The 23,578-nt window shown below is 38.5% G+C and overlaps 1 protein-coding gene across 1 annotated transcript in view; it reads right to left on the bottom strand.

Annotated features, from left to right (window-relative positions):
- The window catches only part of CRIM1 (cysteine rich transmembrane BMP regulator 1), a 195,154-nt gene that overhangs the window by 16,810 nt on the left and 154,766 nt on the right, over window positions 1-23,578 (bottom strand). The window contains 3 exon segments of the mRNA XM_075748869.1: window positions 2,989-3,198; window positions 8,193-8,314; window positions 14,839-14,995. Of these exon segments, the coding sequence (XP_075604984.1) occupies window positions 2,989-3,198; window positions 8,193-8,314; window positions 14,839-14,995 (489 nt within the window).

The raw sequence follows: 23,578 nt of genomic DNA, 5'->3' as shown, positions 1-23,578 counted from the left end.
GAATTGCTACAAGTGTACAACTCCTGTATTCCTGAAGGAGCAACTAGCCAAATACACACTTTCTGGATAGCACACTTCTGCAAAACACTAGCAGTTAATGGCTTTCTAAATCTTACAGGAAACCTAGAGCTTTTCACAAGCATTGTGACAATCTACTTAAACCTCTTTATATAGAGAAACACGGTTATAATCAATGTTGTAGCAGTCAAGGTATATTGTCCTCTTGAAAACTAAATATGGAATTGAATGTAACCACTTTTTTTTTTGGTCTGAAAAATGACCTCTGAGAACTGCCACTTCACTGTTGGTAGGTTAACAATGCAATTCACAACTCAGTACATCAGGATCGCTAATTATTTCAATATCCTTATGCCAGACACGTTCGAGTGATGTGCTCACAGGCTCACAATTCCAAACTGCATTCCTGTCTACTGAAAGCCATGATATTTATTTAACACCATCAGTGGAGAATCAATACATTGCAAAATAAAGTCAGGAGTACATTTCTAACAAATATAAAACCTCAGTGGGGGAAACAAAACCGCACTGGGACTAATTTGGCCATATTAATTCATACACTTACATATGCAATCACTTTACAAAAATGCTGTGCCTGCCCTAGCATTGCAAGAGTTTACATCAAGTACGACTTTACTAACATAGAAGCTAAGGTGACTAGTACCTCGAAAGCAGGAAAGGATGTCAGACAGAGAAACCTATGCAGACATTGTATCTCAAAGGGATGGACACTACTGGGTAAGCAACCGCTCTTTTGTACAAGAGATCAGCATTGCCAGTGCTCAGAATCAAACACTGATCTCACGCACAAGAAATGTATAGCACGAGAAGATAGATACTGCTAATCTCATACTGATCTTTTTCTTCTACAAACTGAGCATTAGGCTTATGAATGGACTTATTCAAACTCATTCTCCATACACCAAGTAATTAGCCGCTGGTGCTGCTGAAAGATCAAAATTATCACTACTCTTACCTGAATGCTCTGAGGTGTTCTGTATACGTTAGGTAAATCAATATGCACAAGTATGTTGATAGTAGAGTGAAATTAAGTCCTGTGGACCTAACACCACAATTGCTGAAACTGGAACAACCATCCTATGTTTTAAATTTTTAATCTTGAATGCTTATCTAATGCAAGACTGACATGTGAACCTGTCCCCATCCACATGAAGTATACCATCCCCTACAATAACACACAAATCATTGTGAAAAGGTGAATGGCTACTGCAGGTACTCCACCAGCTCTGGGCGGCCCTGAATTCCAGCCTCCAGGTGAGTGGAAGAGTAACATCCCTTTCCAGTGACATGACTTTAGGAATATGGTAGTCTGTAACTATTATTTGCTGTTTGGCTGTTATGAACAATATTCACAACCGAATCTTTTTGTTGGTTTTGTTTTCTTAATTTTATTTTTTTTCACACTGAGGTTTCATAGAGGAGAGAACTGTACTGTTTAGGACAGACTGTGGATGTGTGTGGATGGGGAGCTGGAGGAAAGAATGACAATACCTGACAGGATGCATATGGACCAACACCGCACACTGCTGCGGCAAAAAGATGTGTTCCAAGCTGATAAAACACTAAGGGTCCCTTTAAAAACCTTATGATTTCTGCATTCCCCATCAGACCAGCCAGATACTCAATAATGGGAGAGAAACAAGCAAGTGAAGGATGATTCCCCTAATGTGCATAACTGGTGGGAGTGTTTCCATCCTTAAGTGTTTCCATCTCAGCTAAAAATTTCATTAATGGTTGTCATTACTAAGATTCTAAGCACTAAGAGCTCGGCCTCAGTAACCACTGCTAAATCACTTACTATTGAAAATAGCTCCGGCTCCAGGAAAGCCAGTGCCAAAGGCAACACCACGGCTGGCCATGGCACCACAGGAACCACAGTGCCCAGCTTGATACTGGGGGTAGGAGAGTGGTGCAGACTGAGACAGGCTGAAAGGCAGACAGATCTTTTGGAGTCCTGCATCTTTCTGGGGACTGTGTTTTTCCAGTTACCACAAGGTGTGAACTGGATTGGAGATCACCATTTGTCTAAGGAATCTAAAGAGATCGATTATCTTAGGTCCTTGGGAGGATACACTCTTCTCTGCCACTTTCAGAAAGAGGACCTGCCTGCTTATTTTGCCCCTGGGATTTCCTGTTCTTTACAAAGAATTTGAAACAGTTTGTAATTGCTAATATCCTGCCAGTGCTGTTTTACTGTTTTGCTATTTATAGTAGTATCATGAACCTTATTGTTCCTACTTGTAACATGACTTCCAATACTGTGATAGACAGGATCACTGTATTACAAATTAATCTATTTAGAACATAAAATATTGCAGGAATCATTCTGAAGACAGAGGGCATTCATCTTATACTCTACCCACACTCTAATATCTTTCATAGATGTTTTGCTTATTAACACTTATTAAAATCTTATTGGAATGCAACATTAATTGTACTTGGCCTTCCCACGTAAAGCATTAAAATAATCTACTGCTGGTGGCACAGAAGCCTTTCCCTCAGAACACAGAATCATGATGTTCAATTACTTAAGACATCTGTTTAAATGTACACTCCTTTGAGGGGTTGTGAAACATAGATCAGGAGACGAATTTTAATAAAACTCCAAATTAAAAAAGGAGAAAATGTAATGGCTTATTACAATATTTCCTATTATAGGTAACAAAACTGTATGTGACTATAAATTTGCTATTCAGCTAATATAGACTAGAAACTTTTTCTAGTTTAAAGATTTCAGCGTGTCAAAACTTAACATGTTAGGACCCAAAACATGCATATGCTTTCAGTATTTAAGTTCCCACTTTTCACAGCTGAGGTCTTAATGAAAGCCCCTCATCGTGTTATATTTGGGCATGGAAACCTTCATATATACCTATTACTGAATGCCGCATGAGACAAATTTCATGTATTAGGAAACAGAACACAAGCATACAGAAGAAAGCGTGTTACCTGGACACGATGGGCAACACTGCCCTGGATGTATGGTGGGGTTGCCGCAATTAGGAACGGGGCAGGTGATCAGGGCACACATTTCGCGTCCATTGTGACAGTAACACTCCCTGCAGCCGTCGTGCCAGCTCTCCTCGTTTTCATGTCGGCGCCCATCCATTGACAGGCAAGAGCCCGTTTTAACGGGAGGCATAAGAGAAGCAGTTGCCTCTGTACAAAATCAAAAGAAAATGAAGTGTCCTGATAAGCATGTGTTGCTTCGGAAAAAACCCACACCAACTTCATGCCTGGATTGCATTTATTTTTAAAGCATGTATAAAAATCAAGTGATTAATAATTCTATCATTTACGCTTAGAAATAAAGTAACAACACATATGAAACAATTGAAAGGTATACTGAAGGGGATGGTAGGATGTAGTAGAATGTATTTCCTTGGAAAACATCGCAACTTCTTTCTGTTGCACTTATGCCATTTTTAATCACACAGAAATGCAGTATTGGCTAAATAATAGAAGAAAAAAGACAAATGCAATGGAGGGAAATAGCAGAAAGCACACAGCATATTTGAAAAGAAATATTTAAATATTACAGTGTGTTAGATTATAATATGATTATCTGATAGCAAGTAGAATATAACAGCATTTACAAGAGCTAAGGATGGTCTTATATTATGAATGACAGAAAATTACAAGCAAGTTCTAATGAAGTCATGCTAGATACTGGAAATATTTCGTGAAACACCTACGAGAAATTGTTTACATTACTGTGATAAAGGAGATGTTTGGAAAAGAACTGGTCTGACAATTTTATCCCTCATTCCTAGCTTTTACTGAGATGCGAATACAGTAGCTTGGACTGCTGCATTACTTGCACTCAGTCAGAACACGCAAGCAGTTGGTCTAGGGAGGATAAAGTCTCATTTGTATCTTAAGGGGTATTTTAGTGCTGCAGGATTCAGCCTCAATATATTCTTTGTTAATCAGCAGAGTGAATTCAGAGCCCAACACTCCCTCACCTGCATGATTATGATGACGAAGGATTTGGGATTGGTTTGTCAGTGAACTGACTGGTATTCAGTGGTATGTTAATCAGGTTTTACTAATGTTTACATATATATAAGGTTATCTGTATAACGTTGCTTATTTAATATTCTGTTTAAAAAAGGATGCAGTATGAAAAGTAATGTTTATATGTAAGATTAGTAAAGATTTTTCTTTTTGTTTTTCCTAACACGTAGGTCAGCACTTCTTCAGCTAAGGCAGATCCGTCAGAGGTGGGCTAAGAACCACAAGCAGCCGGTGCAAAGTTAGTTTGATGCATCTTGTCAGAGTAAGAACCCAATACATAGGAATTACATGAGCAAACCATTTTGTGAATTAAAAAGGATAAAATACTTCTTAAAACAGACTTCATTCTATTGCATGAACAGAAATACTATGAAAAATTTTACATTCAGTTACTACTTATACTTTACTATCAGATTATACACTAATTCCTATTTGAATTAACATCACTGGAATATTGTCCTATATTAAAACGATTATTGGCACACAAAAGTCTAAGATGGTAATTCCCTTCCCCTTTCTTAATAAATAAAGCATCTGATGTAATCAAACTTTTTTTCCTGAAATATTTGAAAGTATATTCCAAAATTTGGAGAAACAAACCAAGCACACAGGCAACTAAAATTAGTACAAAACGTAATACTTAAAGAAGAAAACAAACACCCAAATATAAAATGGGAATAACTGGATAAGTAGAGATATGGTTGAAATGATCTGGGATTATAGTAGCTCACAAATAAAAATGAGTCAGTAATGTGATACGGCTGCAGAGAAGGCAATTTCAATCTAAGATACAAGTGCAGAGCACTGTAAATTTAAATGCAGTACTACTATCTCTACCAGTTTGAAGTTTCTGCTACTGCTAAAGTACAATACCCAGGTTTTGAACTGTGATGAGAGACCAAAATAACTGGGTTTATTTGACTTAGGAAAAAACCCCACAGAAAACATTTAGGGGGCTCCAGTTGCAACCCCTTAAATATTGCAAGAATTCTAAAGGGATTGGTACTTAGCTGTTCCATATGTCTGCTGAGCTTAGCACAAGAAGTAACTGGTTCAATTTGTAGAAAGGGAGATGGAAGTATTAGAAAATTTATTTTAAAATGCCACATATTGGTAACCACAGGAAAACATTATTTTAGAGAAGGTGGTTTTTTTGTTTGTTTGTTTGTTTTCCTTTTGAGTGGAGATTCTTAATAAATTGAATCTTAGACAAACATCTGTCAAGGATTGTCCTGATACACTCTATTTTATGCGAGGGCAGAGAAATGGACTCTCAGTTTTCCAGAGGACTACCCTAGCCCTGTACTTCGATGGTTCTATTCTATTAATCCTAGCATAAGCTATTTTGGGCAGAAGCAATTTAGAAAGTGGAGCTAATTCACAGGCAGAGGATGTAATTGATGACCCATCAATTTTTTTGGGTCAAAATTTTAAGAAGGACGCACAGCTACTCCAGAACATACTGGTGATTGCTCTAATTGTTCTTAGGCAAGTTGCTAATGAAGTGATGTTGAAGTAGTACGCACATGGCTTGGTATGTTTATGATCATGGTAACAATAAACACTACTGTACTGGGTTTGCGTGGCCAGGTTTTGGGAGTGCAGGGCTTCTGTGAGAAGCTGCCAGAAGCTTCCCCTGTATCTGACAGAGCCAATGCCAGCCAGCTCCAAGATGGACCCACCACTGGCGAAAGTTAAGCCCATTTGCGACAGTGGTAGCACCTCTGGGATAACATTGTTAAGAAGGGGAAAAAGAAACCATTAGCAGTAATTGCAGCTGGAGAGAGGAGAGAGTATATGTGAAAGGAACAGCTCTGCAGACACCCAGGTCAGTGCAGAAGGAGGGGCAGGAGGTGCTCCAGGCACCAGAGCAGAGATCCCCCTGCAGAAGACCATGGTGAGGCAGGCTGTCCCCCTGCAGCCCATGGAGGAAGGATGAGGGGGTGTGGAGATTCCACCTGCAGCCCCTGGAGGACCCCACGCCGGAGCAGGTGGAGACACCCGAAGGAGGCTGTGACCCTGTGGGAAACCCACACTGGAGCAGCCTTCTGGCAGGACCTGTGGCCCCATGGAGAGAGGAGCCCAGGCTGGAGCAGGTTTGCTGGCAGGACTTGTGACCCCATGGGGGACCCACGCTGGAGCAGCCTGCTCCTGAAGGACTGCACCCCGTGGAAGGGACCCACGCTGGAGCAGTTGGTGAAGAACTGCAGCCTGTGGGAAGGACTCATGTTGGAGCAGTTGGTGGAGGACTGTCTCCCGTGGGAGGGACCCCAGGCTGGAGCAGAGGAAGAGTGTGAGGAGTCCTCCCCCTGAGGAGGAAGGACCAGAAGAGACAATGCGTGATGAACTGACCACAACCCCCATTCTCCGGCCCCCTGTGCCGCTGGGGGGGAGGAGGTAGAGAAATCAGGAGTGAAGTTGAGCCCAGAAAGAAGGGAGGAGTGGGGGGAAAGGTTTTTTAAGATTTGGTTTTATTTCTCATTAATTCTCTTGAGTCTGTTTTGCCTGTGATGGTAATTGCCTTTATCTCAACCCATGAGCCTTCCGTTATATTTACTCTCCCCTGTCCAGCCAAGGAGGGAAGTGACAGAGCGGCTTTGGGGGGCACCTGGCCTCCAGCCAGGGTCAATCCATCACAACTACTTAAGAGAGGGATCATGTTATTTTTGCTAAAAAATTGTGCATGTTTTAAAATCCATTCTAGTTAAGGAAAGCACTTAAAAAGTGTGCATACACACAATTAGTATCTGAAGAGTTGCATCTGTTTATAGTCTGGGATGCAATTATGGCATACCTAAGAGAACATCTTGTGTATATTCCATCACAGCATCACAACAATCAGGAAAAGTGTGTTGATTGCAAACATGGAGACAAATGACAAGACAAGTGATGAGAATTGTCTCGTTGAGATTCCATTCAGCAGTTACTCTATTTAATTTTTAAATTTTTTATATAGTCATATATTGCAGCTTACATCAGTGAAATCTCTATTTCTCGTATCTGCAATGTACATTTATAACATTTCTATTTTTTTTTGCTAGAAGTCTTAAATTTTTGTTGTAATTGTCTGCAAGTGTATGATGTCCTGTGGAGAAAATATGACGTCAGATCCTTCTGATTTATATGACTGCACGTTTGCCTTCAACTACAGGCGAGTGACTTCAGCCACTCATACACTTTCTTCCAGTCCCATGTTCCCATAGCTTGCCCTATTATGTTTTAGCATTTTTTTAAAATGCAAAAGAAATAGCAATGAAAAAAGTTAAGAATGAAGTCATTACACAAAGCAATGGGAAAATACTCAAACTTACTTGCCTATAGCTAGAAATCAAAACAGACAAGTAAGAATCAGAGAAAATAAGCATGAAAGGGCAGTTAGGATCTGAGAGAGCCTGAGCACAAACGAAAAGTTATTAAATGCAACACATGGAGATGAGCAATGAAGGAGGTCTGATATTGAGACTAATATAAAACACAAACTGAAAATACCTTAAAAAAGAGACATGTGAAAAGCATCACAAAACTAAAGCAGACAACTAATGAACATGTTATCTCAATCTCCACCTCGAACGAACTTGGTGGTTGTAAGTTTGGGATGTGGCACATGTGAAATCTTTAGTTTAAGAATACCCAGTCCCTTCTCCCGGGTAAGCACTCTCTCTACATACTGTTCCTCAAGATCGCCTGAAAAGTGTCCAAGAAACAGCATTCTAATTTTAGGTGGTGTACAGGGCATCTATCAATTCCAAAACTTGAGTTTGTAAAGAAAAGGTGATGGTGAAGAAGGTAAGATGAACACTGCTACTGAAAAAAACCCCCTCAACTAGTTTACTTCTAGTAGTTACTTATTAAGAGCCTGATCTAATTTTATTAATGATAACTAACTGATTTTTGTGACTTTGTAATGGGACATGAAAGTGGAGCAGAGGCTTTCTGTTGAAGCCAAGATGAGCACAGATAATAACAAACACCTGCAAAACAATACACTCCTTTGAGCAAAGTTGAACCTACTCTCTCACTAGATACCACATTCCAATTCTTACATATTCTGTGGAGTATTCCTTTTTTTTTTGCTCTAGCTTCCAACTGCTTTCAAAACAAGTTGTAATTAGAGGTGGTAATGCGCTCGTACCTACCTCTGCACTTGCAGATAACACAGCCGTGACTGTTCTGCTGGAAGCCCATCGGACAGATTTTACCACAAGGAAGGTTCGGGCATTTCTTACACCGACAGATTTCACAGCCATGCTTGTTCTTCCTAGATGACCAAAAGAATTTGTAAAAGGTCAGCAGGTCACTTTGAACATCCACGTGTCATGATCTTTAAAGCAAAAGCATCTCCTAAAGAAGTGACTGATCAAGTAAAGAAAATTATCGTTAACTGTCACCCTTAGGTTCAGTGGGTCTATGGGTTGTACAGGTCTCCACCCATGGCGTATGCTTCCTCCGCACGACTGGCAAAATCTCTGCATTTGGCACTTTCAAGCCATAGCAGATAATGGAGATGTATGTGCTTGTGACTACTATTGATGATCAATTCTTTTTTCAAGTGAAAAATCAGAAAGAATAACTTCCAAAACTGTGAAGAAGTTGGAGGGCTAGATAGGAATCTGTTATAATTACTATGTTTTTATAACACAAATTACTGTCAACTTTTTTCCTCCAACAATAGGTAAAGTACAGTAGATTTCCTCTCTTGCATATTAAAACCACAGAGATATTTCTGAAAAAGTTAAATAAGCAGACACAAAGCTTACTTGAAAATTAGCACATGGAATGCCAATAACCCATATAAAAAGTAGCAGACAGACAGTAACATTCAGTTCATTTAGTGCAATTATTTGTATATTTTATAGATAGTGACAAGATTAGGGTACTCATTTCCAATGTTTGTGGGTTTGGTTTTTTTTTTTAATTACAATCATCTTAAGACTTATTAAACACTCATCATTTAAAAATACCAGCCAAGCATTATGCATAATTAAATTACATTCTACATTTAAAAGCTGAAATTAAATTGAAAGTATTTTCCAATAAGCTTAAAAAAGTTCAGTTTTTTTCAGGAGTACAAAAATGCAAAGGAAAGATTCCTCAAACACTAGCATCAGCTTGGAATCAACTTGTTTTTAACACATCTTTATCTTACCGCCAGCTACCATACTATGTCCATTAATATTTGCTGTAATTTCTAAAACAATTTTGCTACATAGTTCACATAGATTTTCTAATAAAACTGATTTATACACACTTTAGTTAAAAAAAATAAAGGAGAAAGAGAAGAGTGTGTTTCAGCTTATCTAAGTACAGAAAGCACATACAGAAATAGGTCGTTTTCCTCTGTAGGTCAATATATTAAATGATTCATACATACAGGCTAAAAATTACTGCTCTTAACAAGCAGTGCGATTCTGTGAGAGGCTGAACATTAGATTTTTTTATAATGCCTTCTATTTGAAGCCAAGCTGCGTGGTCCAGTGCTAGCCCATGGAGCATTCCTGACCTGTGTGTTGTTTCCACTGACCTCCCAGAACTCCTCTGAACGGGGTACGGTACGGTAGCACGCCTCGGACTGGGGACTGCCTGGGCAAGTCATTAAATGGTCCACATCTGATACTCGGAGTCAACGTCTGATCAAGGTATCATCATAAACCTTACTATTTTTCTAATTTTTTCCTACTCTTATGTGACAGTACACACAGTTTCTTAGACAGTGGCTGATTCCTCCATGAATTTAGAAAATCACTTGAATTTGTACTCTTGAACAGATTATCCTTAACACATGATCGACACTGAAAAATACTTGCACCTAGGACTAAGCATCTCCATGTTTAAAGTGCTCTTGCAGCTCCTGGACAACACTCATAGGACTTTTCCTATCCTTCTCAGAAACTGAGACATCAGTTCTTTATTACAGGAAAGCATTCAAGGAAAATGAATGACTTGATTGATTTCTTTATATATAAAAGTTAGGTCCATCTTTTTTTCTTTTCAGTCCTCTGATTTTCATTCAGAAGACTGAACCATTTCTGGGTAGACAGACAGCATTAATGCAAGCTCCAGGTATGTCCACATTGAAGAAGACTGCATGGACACCTTCAGATTTCCCCATACAATCAGCTAGATTATTATCAACACATACCACAAATTTCTTAACAATCATCACCTTAACTGCTTAGGCAGATATCAGCAGGATGATACTCAGAGATTACACAAACTAAGGGACTCTGTAGGTCAAGAGGATTGCATTCAAACACAGAAAATCAGTTTATTAAGGTGCAAAGTATATTAGGCTCTATTCTTGGATTCTTATCTTTCCCTGAAAATGTAAAAGTTGAGTATGCAAAGGCATCACCCTATATGATGTGAAAAGGCTAAATGCAGGACACACTAGAGAACAGCCTGAACGTACAGAAGGTAGACTTCTATGGCACGTATCAAAAAGCAATGCTATGAGGACTTCAATGGCTGAACATCTGCACCTGCATTTTCAGATCAGATTTAATTTATGTGCTTTAAAGTGAAGCAGAACTCTATATTCTATTCCCTTACTCTTAATGGAGGGAAATAAAATAAAATTTCAGTTTCCAAATGGGGTAGTAATACTCATTTTTAGAGATTTCTCCTTTAAGGCCTTTTAAAATAATGCAGGCACATCTCACCTGAAGTGCAACAAGAGAAGGCCAATAGAATTATTTCAGATTTGTTGTTGTTGTTGTTCAAAAAGGTATTCTTCATGATATATTATATTGGTGTGTCAGAGTATAACCCTTAACATCACAGGTCAAATTCTTGGCAATCTGAGGGTCATCTTCCAATTACACATAAGGATCTTCCTCATCTTTGTTTAGAACTTTCTTTAGAAAACCAGTTAAGTCACAGTTCGTGAGAGAGAGACCACGAAAGTCAGACCTCTCGAACCAAGTAACAAGTTTCTGAATTAATCAAAGTTCATTAATTCATTAATTAATTCAGTTCACATGGAACAGCCTACTTCAATGCAAAGCTAACAGTACTAAAAAGTGGCATAGAAGATAACAGTAAAAAGAAACCTTTCCTTAAAAAAGTAAAAATCAGAAGTTGCAGAGTAAGAATACGTGTAAGCAGAAGTAAGGGGCGCATCTTTACTGAAAGCTAAAGAAGAAAACAGGATCAAAGAAAATACTATTCTTTGTAGCAGTTACACATGGTCTGCTCCCTAATGAGGTAGACTTAAATCAAGTCTGTTACTGTCAGTCACACACACTGGGAGCACAGGCCCAGGAATGGAAATTTATCATCTTAACTTAAAAGAGTATTTGTTTTTTCCTGAAGATTCAGAATTTTGAAGGTAAAAAAATATTCAGTTCACCACAAGTTATTTAAGGTCTCTACTATGTGCCATTTAAAGTTGTAAAAATACTATCCACTTTCCTCTAAACAAAAATTACAGTTCATATAACAAAACTAGACAAAGATGCTCATTATGTGGAAGAGAGTATTTCTTCCTAAATCCATGTTGTTGGGAAAGGCATTGTACAATAAACTAAAAGAACGTAACAGTAAACTTAACACATTTACACAAACAAACCACATTAATAGTAAATAACTTTGCTAAGTATAGTTCAAAACAATCCTTATCAGCAACGGAAAAGCATTTTTAACACTTCAGTGTGACATTTACATTGGGACTGCCAGTGAAGAAAATCAGTAGTAGTAAACTGGAAGAAACCAAAACGAAAAAAAAAAAAACACAACTTGACTCCTTTAGATACCGCAGAAAAGTCAAAGAACAGAGCTAGCTGGAATGGAAATAAACACCTAGACCTTGGTTCATGAATATATTCAAGCTATTTCTGTATAAGTCCAAAGAGGCAATGACAAAAGACATCAAATAGACCTTACTTAATAGTTTTCTCATATTATAGCTTTTGAATAGGCTAAAGCAAATGGCCTTGAAAATAATAATTTATTTATGCACTTGTAATATTAAAATTAAAAAACCTTTTCAAGCTGAACGATATTCAGTCACACTGACTAAACAGTTCAAAATTTTGTAATTCATACCACCTGTCTCTGTTGTTATGCAAACACACGCATGCACACACTCCTTGCAAAAGTCTTCTCCGATTCTGTCCTGAGAGCTTTAAGTTACTGACCCTACTACACACAATGAATTAAGAGCTACAATATGGAAAAACTATAAATACCAAGATCTAACAGCCATAGTGTGCCCTTTAAATATCACATTAGATTAATCTGCTGAGTTTATAAACCAATTTGAAAAATAACCACTGAGTATTGCTAACGAAATTAGTTTTTAAATCACAAATATAAAACAGAAATAAAAAGAAATGTTCAGATGTACAGTCTGGAGTCTGCTGAGCTCACATCCTGTGCTTGCTACTGAAGATGCTTTATGTATCATGGACAAAAAAGATAGCTTCCATCTTTGTTGCATATAGCAGTGAAATATATTCTGATGGCCATTATTCAGAATTCTTCTCTCTTCTGTGCCAAAGTTCCAAATCAAATATAAGCTAGTGCAAATGATTCAGTGCCCCTTGAGAAACAGTTGCACCATGTGAGTACTATATGGCAGTTTCCAGTAAATGCTTCACTATAGCTGTAAGTTGTATTCCTTTCTTGCTGCTCTTGTCCCAATCCCAGCCACCCTTCCTGCTGATTCCGTTGCAGAGCTCTCAGTTTCAGACACCCCGACACCGTTTGCCTCTTTGGCTCCCAGCTTTAAGAGACTTTATCTTGGATTTTGTGCCTGTTCAACGGCATGGCTCAAACGTCACTCTCCCCAGATACTTTCAAAGCAATTCTGCATGCTTTGTACTTGTTCTAATTGACTTCACTCCTTTGATCCCTAATGTAAGCAGCTTTAGTCTATCTAAAAAACTGACACATCCAACCAGTCATTATTTCTGCTCAATCTTTCATGTTTCTTTCATTCTGCTACCCATCTTCAGCCATCCTTGCCTATGAAGCCACTGGGTAACAGTTCTGGGGATGACAAACCTGACATCCCTGCTCTACCTTCTCTTGCTTGCAAAACTGAACAGCCACTCTTGCAGTCAACATGCCTGAAGATAATTTTATTAACCTTTTCATTTAAAATTCTTACTATTCCTCTCTCGTCCACTAAACTTTGATTTTTGGGGACAGAAGTGAAGTTTGATTTAATCTTTGTTGTCTTTCCCTCATTTTGTCCTATTTCAATCCTATCACTCTCACGAGTGCTGTCTCCTGCAAAAACTTCCATTATTTAACCAGAGGCAAGCCTAATTCTGTATCTCAAGTAATAGATATAGGATTATATTAAATGGCATTACCTTACTTTGTTTTGCTGGACTGCTATTATGTAGGTATTTACACTAGGGATGCCTCAAGGATACAAGTTAAGCACCCTTTCTAACAGAAAAAAAAAAGTGACTCAATGTTTTTAAGGCAAATATTCTTCAAACGTTCCTTCTCTTTTTTTTTTTTTTTGGCTGTGTATTGCAGCATATTTGTGCCATGATTGTTCCATGGCATATGGGTCTGCTTTTTGTTTGGCGTAATACCACCTCCTGTTTAGCACCGCGCACAATGCAGGAGCTGTATGGGCAGTAAGAGGGAGGTCAACCAGAACGCTGTATTCACCTGAGCGGAACCCCACTCTGTGGCTAAAAATAGCATGAAGATTAAAGGAAGGCGTAAGGCTGGAGAGAGTACAGATTGTTCACTGGCACCATCTATGAGCAGAGCTGATTAAACTTGTGAGAGTATCACCATGTTACAGCTTGATTTCTGTTTTTCTAAAATCTCTGGTACCTCTCTGGTCAGTCAGGTTCTACCATAGTTTGATTCCTCCAAACTTTATTAAAACCGCGCACTGAGGAGGACACACTAGACTATAGATTACTGTTATAAAAACCTGCAGCGTTTATGAACAAATGTCAAACAGAACTCTGAAACAAACCAGAAATTAAAGAAGTATTGGTATCGAACACTAAGAGTTGCAACATTAGTAAACTTCATTACAAATACTAAGAAAACAAATTACATATGAACATTATCTGAAGATCAGCTGTCATGAGGTAGAAATTAAACTGTTATGAAAAGCAAGCAGTATCACAGAATGGACCCATCAAAAATAAAATGTATTGGTAAAATATATACAGAAGCCACCAGATTGATTATTAAGAAATTTGTATGTGACAAAAGATCTGCCTAGTTTTCATCACCTGTTCCACACATGAATAAATACTGCAAATATTTCCTTTTATGGAGAAAGAACTCCAGCAACAAAACAGGTTTGAACACATTTACAAAAACTTAGATAAGAGACGCTACTGTTCTTGACGAATCCTGTAAAATAACTATCAGAAACATCGCACTAAAACTAGTCCGCTGTCATATCAACATTAAAAAACCCCTTGAAATATTATAAAATAAATGGGCTACAAAATGAAAGGCTATCACAGCAGAACACGCAAACAGAATTTCAAAAAGCTACATGCAATAGCTGTTACTTGTAAGTAGCTTTTTCATCTTGTTTGTTAAATATTCTTCAAAAAAATTTAAACACTGCTTTGCTTTTATAATCTGCTGCTGTTTTTTTAGTTGCTGTTAATTTCTTGATCAAAATCCATTCTGAAGAATACTTTAATCTCACATCAAGTGATGACATTTCTATTTTCCTACATTTTCCCCTGCTTTCCCACAAATTAATCACAAGTACATATGCCTAGATTTTGCATTTTTCAATACGTACAGGGATTATATTAAATATGCTTTCAGAATGAGAATACGTACAAGTATCCAAAGGGACAGTACTTGTCACATACAATGGGTTTGCACTTCTTCGGCCGCGGTCGGCACTGACAGATCTCACAGTTATGGATGTCAGTCTGGAAGCCGAAGGAACAGTCCAAGGAACAGCCCGAAATGAGGCCGGTGCACAGCTCCTCCCCTGCGAAGGACACAGGCAGGTTATTCACAACATGAAAACTCTTTATACCAGACAAATGCATCTTCAGCAGACTAAATCTTCTCTTCCCTTTTACTTTGCATCTTTTTAAATATTGGTAAGCCTTACCTTCGAACTGTTCTGATTTTAAAATATTCAACAGAATTCTCCAGTAATGACCCAAACCATATGAGTAGACACTACAGGATGTCTTCAGTTCCAGTCGAGAACTTGGGGAGTACTCCCTGGTACCCTAAACTAACGTGATCTTATGAACAGATGCACAGCCAAAGGAGTCCAACATCCGTGGCTCTGGTGGCCTTCAATAAAACATTTAAAATAACATACACTTTCAACACATTATATGGCTTTAATAGGTTCAATAGAGAACATCTTTATTTCTCTTCTATTTATTTTAAATAGAACTGAAAGGCTGAGATATGTTAACAACTTTTATTCCTTATGCCGTTAGCTGTCAACTGTTTGGTGATTAAGACCTGCTTTTTAAAAATATTACCCTACAGGTGATCTAAGTTTAAGACATGCCAGACTAAAAGATCTGTCTCTTGAAGTCTGCCACCATGTTTTATCAGCCTCTTGCAGTGTAAGGGAGATGCTGGATTGTTGGCATCTCAATTTCTCCAGTACAGAGATAGATAACGGTCATTATATTCACTCTCATTGGAATGTACTATTTTGAGAATAATCAGTTTCTTTTTGTTCTTCTTGAAAGAAGAGGTGCCAGAAAAAACTCTCTTAACATAGTCTGGGATACAAAATTCATGTACTGGTTGCAGAGATGAGAGGAAACATAAATTAATGATTTTTGTTACACTAGGGATGCAAAACACAGGAAAAAAAAAAGACCATTATTACAATAGCCAAAAGTAAGATCAAAATAGAAAAAGAGGGAAATATAATTGAGATTCTTCAAGAGAAGAATATGATGGGTGATATTCAAAGGACAGCTCGTCTCAGTTCAAACATCCACATCACTACAAAGTAGTCATTATATGGAGGGCGGCTCCAGAATGCTCCTCCAGATGTGCTCCTCATTAGAGCTCTGCAGACCACTTTCCTTTAGGGATATGATCATTTAGGGATGTGGTTTTTCCAAAGAGGAGATCAGCACGTTGACTTATTCTGTTCCTTAAACTACTTCTGTGGGTCTGAAATGCAAAGATTATCTTCATGTCTCTAACACGGTAATACACGGTAAACATCTTTGCTTTACTTAAATGCTTTCTCTTCTGTTTTTGTAATGTTGCATTTAAGACTGTAAAATATAGCATAACCTACTACAATGGGTAGATTTGACCAGATGTGGTTAAGCTAGGTGCTTCCTTATCTATTCTACCAGGTTAATGCTCGTTTGGTAAAGAAGGCGTGTTTCTTAGGACCCCAGAGTGAGACTGAAGTCTCACAGAAAACTGGCAGATTCACTGCCTACTTCTGCAGTGGAATTTGGGTATACAAGTGCTGTGCAACAGAAGAGCCTTATTTTCCCGAACAACAGTTCTCAGTTTAAGTCGGACGAAGATCATCCTCAGGTTCGTGACTCCTACCTCTCCACTTTTATGCAAATTTGGTGTCTGAAGCTAAAAGGGTGCAAGTTTATTTGTCATTCAGAATACAGAAGAAACAATGCCAGAACCTTTCACATCTGGTTCTAGAGGCTGTCTAGATTTTCTTTTTTAAGGAGCTTTTAACAGTAGGATGTCTGTACAAAATTATTCCCCGACAGCATACAGTGATAATAAAATTAATTAAACTTTTCATTATGAATGACTTTATAAAGTAGTCATAATTTTTAAAGTTAGACTTGAACTTTATAAAGAATGTATGGGAAAATACACGTACACTGGAATATCTCCAAGAAGAATTAAGCTCAGCTATGACCTTTGATATGGTGTAAGTTGTATCTCCTGTTGATGCTCAGAACTGATCAGTGAATAACCCCAGAATTGCACAGGCTGGATTGACTGGAACCATTCATTTTCTGAAGTGTATTTTGCCACGGAGATGAAGTGTTTAGGTGGCTGTCCACAAACATCAGGCTCATGGAAGACAGGTCAAGGAATAAGAAGGTACAAATGCAGAGGGACTGGAGAAATTAATAGGCATCTTAAAGTGAAAGGAAGAGCTGGAAATAAAAAAATTAAAAATCTAAAAAATTAGAAACAAGAAGACTATTTTTGAGTTCGGATATTTCTTATTTGTCTCCAGATTTGTGTTAAGGAGAGCTATCAAAGTGCAACACCTAGGTTTCAGTATGTAGTTATAGAAGATGGAAAAATAATGATTCTTCAAAATCCCACAGCCAAGTATGTTTTTGTTTTCAGTCTTCCATTTTGTTTTGATTACTTTGATTTGGTTAGTGAAACTGCTTTTCAGAGATGCAAACCAAGTTTTGAATGTGTAAAGTTAATATACTTTATTAAAAGGGTCAAGGCATCTAGGACAATGCTATACAAGGAGAAAGACAGTGTCTCCTCCCAGGTAGCTTATGATGTTAAATATACTTAAAACTCAAATAGTCAGCTGCTAGATCTGGACTCAAAGCAACCTCTTCCCCGCCTAATCCTATACATAGTGAGTTACAAAGTGAAAATTCTTTTGAGGATAAGTGGTCAAGAAAGGAAAGCTCTTCAGAGTCTTGGGATGGATGACTGACTAACCATCACTGCCGCTCAGGAACGGACACTGAAGAGGATATAAAATAACACAAAAATTTTGGCTATGTCACAAGTACAGGGAAAGTTTGCGGAAGTCAATACAGACCACTGTTCACATCTGAACTTACTAGTGTTATGTCAATGCTATGGAAGGACATGAGAATAATCTACACAGACCTCTCCTGCACAGGCTTTCTAATAAGATGCTAAAAATTATGCCCTCTGAGAAGATGATCACAACTAAAATTAACGATTAATTAAATAGTTTTTGAAAAACATTCTCTATGAAGAAATGTAGTGTCAGGAAAATCAGAAAGTGAATTCTGATCCGCTGACTTCACATCTAACCATCTAAATTTCTCCTACTGAAACGTTATTAAAAACATGACCATTACAAGCAGTCTCAAACTGAAGTACCATCTGGTACACATACACAGCTTATGTCTGCTGCACAGGTCTGTTGAAAACCCTGGTCCACTGTTTTAAACTGTGCATTTGTTTTTTCAGAATACAGAGTGAACCATCAATTTTACAGAACAGAGTGTAGCTCTCAGAGAGAGAAGGAAAAAAAAGAGAAAAAGATTGCAAGCCTAAAGATTCAAATGTGAATCAATTCAGTGTATGCAACTGTCATACTGACAATATCTCTATAGCCCTAGCTATAGCTTTAAATGCGTCATTAATAAAATAAACACAAGTTCATTATGAAAGGATAAGTAAAAACAAGTTTTCTGCTAAGGTTTTGCATTTCAAGTGATAAATACTAAAGAATAAAGACAACTAGTTTATGAAAGTCAATTGCAATGAACTGAGGAAATGTACTATGGCAAAATGTTAGGAGGTTACTTGTTTGGGGGCTTTTTCCGCCTCTGCTTAGATGAATTTTATCAGGAACCTGAATCCCAAATCATGGAATGTATTTGCAGAGAAGAGATCCAGCCGTAACTGGGCTGGTAACTGCTTCAAAAATGTATCAGGGTAATCAGACAGTCTGAAAGGGGAGGATAAGAAACATTTTAAAAGGTATCGCAGAAGGAAAACTACTTTTCAGAGTTTGAGAGAACTGCATGACGTGCCTGTACGTCACTGCAAGTAACAGAATGGGATCAAGCTTCTGATCACATAGTTATAGGCCATCTTTATTTCTCTGACATCACTTGGCAAACTAAACTGAAATGGTTAGATAGGAAGTAGACGATTAAAATAGAAACAAAAAGATGAACAGAAAACTGACTAATGGGAAGACATGTCTCATTGTGATGCTTAGGGAAATATCTGGCTGGAGAGTTGAGTTCTTCCACGCGAGTAGTAGAAATATGTTCATTAATATTTCTTATGAAACATGAAATGTCAATGAGGTAATGTCAATACAGAAAACAATCCTTTTACACAAGGTAATAGGAGGGCTTAGGGGAATAAAATAATAAGTGGGGTGAAATATAATACTGAAAATGTATAAAGTCATGCTACCCATAGGGAATAAACAAGAATTGTGCTACAAGCTGAGAGTTCAGGCGCAGGATATTGGTTGACCTCAGAATGACACCGATGTGTTGTGACATTAGAAAACGATGAATGTATTCCTGAATGTCTCAGGCTAATATAACTGTATCTTTACCACAAATATTAAACTTTTTAATGTGAGGACAGGCATTAGCTGCAATACCACATCAAATTCTGGAAGAATTTCAACTGAAGTACAGCAGATGGCTAGGACAATAATCATGGAAAGGCTGTTTGTCCTCAGCCAACGTTATCAAAATAGCCCCCTGCTAGGAATGACGACTCACTCGAGGACAAACATGCACCAAATACTTGTAGCAGTGTATCCAGCCCACACAACAACACTATGAAGTTTTCTTTTCCCCATGCAACCATGACTGCAAAAGCAGCAGGAAAGTCAGTTACCAACAGGTCCGTGTTTCTAGTCACAGTCTTCACTAGACCTCACTATACTGGCAAAAGCTATTGCTTATAGACTTTGACCCCTCTAAACGCTATAGTTCTAACAAACACTTTGCTCTGTAGTTTGCAACAATTTAACACATTATATGCTGACCTGGATATGGGAATCTCAAATTATTGAATTCATTTGGATCAATTTAATAAGATACTGCTGGAAAAAAACAAGTAGAAAGACAATAGTTGAAGACAAATTGGTCTTCCAAAACCCATTTATGAATTATTAACAAACAAACAAATATTAGCATCAAGGTTTTAAAGTCTGATCACCACTGCCCATAAAATCCTTTTAAATATAGTGGTTTCCTTCTCCCCCTTTCTCCACCTGCTCATAGTCTCATACAAACTATAACAAAACAAATATTAGAGTTTCAGAAGAGCATGATACTGTTTAAGGGCAATCTGTTTGGGATATGGGGGATGGGACAAGACTCTCTGAAGAACAAAGTCTTGTCTTAAAAACAGATGATTACCAATATATCGTGAGGCCCTACACAGCACACGTGTATTGGGTTTGCATGGCCAGGTTTTGATAGTGGAGGGGCTACAGAGGTGGCTTCTGTGAGAAGCTGCCAGAACCTTTCTCCAGGCCCAACAGAGCCAATGCTAGCCGGCTCCAAGACGGACCTGCTGCTGGCCAAGGCTGAGCCATGTGGTAGCACCTCTACAATAACAGAGTTAAGAAGGGGTAAAAACCACCAAGAGCAATTGCAGCCAGAGAAAGGAGAGAGAATACGTGAGAGGAACAGCTCTGCAGACACCCAGGTCAGTGCAGAAGGAGGGGCAGGAGGTGCTCCAGGCACCAGAGCAGAGATCCCCCTGCAGAAGACCACGGTGAGGCAGGCTGTCCCCCTGCAGCCCATGGAGGAAGGATGAGGGGGTGTGGAGATTCCACCTGCAGCCCCTGGAGGACCCCATGCCGGAGCAGGTGGAGACACCTGAAGGAGGCTGTGGCCCCATGGGAAGCCCACGCTGGAGCAGGCTCCTGGCAGGACCTGTGGCCCCATGGAGAGAGGAGCCCAGGCTGGAGCAGGTTTGCTGGCAGGACTTGTGACCCCATGGGGGACCCACGCTGGAGCAGTCTGCTCCTGAAGGACTGCACCCCGTGGAAGGGACCCACGCTGGAGCAGTTGGTGAAGAACTGCAGCCCGTGGGAAGGACTCATGTTGGAGCAGTTGGTGGAGGACTGTCTCCCGTGGAAGGGACCCCAGGCTGGAGCAGAGGAAGAGTGTGAGGAATTCTCCCGTGAGGAGGAAGCAGCAGCAGAGACAACGTGTGATGAACTGACCACAACCCCCTGGGCCACTGGAGGGGAGGAAGTAGAGAAATCGAGAGTGAAGTTAAACCTGAGAAGAAGGAAGGGGTGGGGAGAAGGACTTTTAAGATTTGGTTTTATTTCTCATTATCCTACTCTGATTTGATTCTCTGATTTGATAAGCTAAAGTGATTTCCCCAAGTGGAGTCTGTTTTGCTGATGATAGTAATTGGTGAGTGATCTCTCCCTGCCCTTATCTCGACCCATGAGCCTTTTGTTATATTTTAGAGCAGTTTGGTGGGCACCTGGTCTCCTCCAGCCAGGGTCAACCCACCACAAGACTGCACAGAAATCACTCAAATTCTAAAATTATTTTCCACTAAGTATCTTATTCTCAACACTGATATCAACTCTTGTTTTAAGAGGTTGTCAGATCACTGTAAGACCGGGTCACTGGCTGCTGAAGGAAAGAAAGATAGGTACAAAAATCAGCATGTAAGAGCAGTTGACACATTGACATGACCTACTATAGTCCAGGGCCCACGCTGCAAACAAGGCAACAACAAAATTCTGTCCTAGTACATGCAATGTTAGCAATCTTTGTGAGGATTCACTCAGCATTCAGATATTTCTTATACAACTCAATCTCTCCTTCTCAGGTATGGTATCTCAGAAGAAAGGTATCTCAAAAAGAATCATAATTCTTTGGCCTAAATTCAAACCATCGGATGCATGATTTATTCCTGATTACAAAGTGCTCACATCCCCACCTAGCAAGAACCTATGAATATTTGGAGTGTTATAAAATATTCCCCAAAAATCAAACTGAAAAGTAAACAAAATTCAATTCCATGAATTGTATGTTTAGGTGTAAAAGAGGTCTTCTGTTTGAACATCTAGTAGCTTGATTGTAATTCCAGCTAACTCTTATTTAAAAAAAGACTTCTCAATTTCCTTCTTCTAGCATATATCTGACATATGAAGAACTGGGATATTTATTTTTCTCCAATTTATTATTTACATATGGATCCATTGACAATTGTACTGTAAAGATGGAAAGTCATCATAGTCTAAAAACTTTTGAAAATGCATTCCAAAGATGCACAGCCTGTTGAAATAGTTTTAGCTTTCAATCCTAATTCACAGACAAAAAAATAACTGCCGGAGAATATTAATAGCTACTTGACAAGAATTATGCCAGTATTTCAGCTTGGCTTAGGCTGGTGTCCATTTTTTGACAATTTGTAGCATTGCTACACAAAGCTAGCTACATACCTTTACCATCATTATTTTCTTGACGCTGAGGCTAGATCATATCAGGAGAACTGTTTCACAGTACCTTTATAATTAAGCACTCCTCAGCCGTCCTCTCGGTGTGGATTGCTACTGCTGGTTAATCTTCAGGGGTGGGGATCTGGGGAGGCAAATTTATGAAGGAGAAAACTAGGTTACTTATCAGTAACTGGAATTCTCTGAATATATTGCCTCCACAGATCCACACTAACCCTCCCTCCTTTCGTTAGAATTACCTCATGATTCACAATAGCTGGATAAAAATGAAGGAACTGGGCACTGTGATGCTAGAAAACCCTGTTTAAAAAAATAGTCATGAGTCCGTTGAGGCAAATTACCCGCTTGAATACTTCCTCTAAACAACTCTAGGATTCACATACGACACATGACTTCATGAAAATGGATTTGTAGCAGTGAAATCTCAAAGGTGGAATTCCTGGAAAATAATCAAGCTTCTACAAACCTTCTAGCAGCACACTGGTTTTTGTGGGGTGGTTTTTTTTTCTTTTTCTTCCCCCCCTCCCCCCAAGTCAAGTGAAGTTCTTATCTGCTTCTATGCAATATATCTTGCATTAGATATACTGTAAGCATTACTAAAACCCATATATTGCTGTAATCTTCAGAGATCCCTGCCAAAGAATTTTCTTCTAGTGAGAAGATAGATAATATTTATTTGGCATGAGTTATTAGTTCATCATAATTCCACACTCTTCAGGGAGCTATCTTCCAGATGTGTACTTAGAGTTAGTATTTCTATTCTACTTAGAATATGTACTTTTTTCTGGTTTCAGCCTTAAATTTTTAAGAAACATGTTTCATCCCCAATTTTCCATGGCTGTATTTCACTAACTGAGGTCTAATATATAATAGCTATTCCCTTTCACATCACTGCAGAAGGATAATAAAACATCCTTTTTCTGCCAGGTCTACAAAATTATTCAAAAACCCAAGATGCGCTCTCTTTGCACTAAGGGAGACTACCTGGACTATCTTTGTGTTTATATTTTTTTTTTGCCATGGAATGTGTTGCTAAATCAAGGTAACAATGGGAGCTAATTGTTACTAAAATAGAAAAGTGTTACCGATTTATATTTTACTTTACTATTTCCAGGAATTTTGCATTGTCTGAAGTGTACACTTTGTATCATTAGTCTGTGTGATTATCTGTCCTGCCTTAGTTTGATATAAAAATAAACATAAAATACGTTTATTTAAATAGACAAGATTAACACTGAGGGAGTTTTTAAGTGTTCACAACACATCCCTGAGTATGGATTATTTACAGGAATAAAAGAATGAAATATTCAAATTCTGGCTAGGAAGAGTGAAAGGTTAGGAGAACCCATCCCAAACTCTAACTACTGAACGATTAACATGCAGAAAAGAGGAGCTGAGATGTAC

Source organism: Balearica regulorum, chromosome 3, assembly GCF_011004875.1.
Source record: "Balearica regulorum gibbericeps isolate bBalReg1 chromosome 3, bBalReg1.pri, whole genome shotgun sequence".
In the NCBI taxonomy this organism is placed as follows: Eukaryota; Metazoa; Chordata; class Aves; order Gruiformes; family Gruidae; genus Balearica; species Balearica regulorum.
This window is presented reverse-complemented; position numbering and strand designations above follow the sequence as displayed.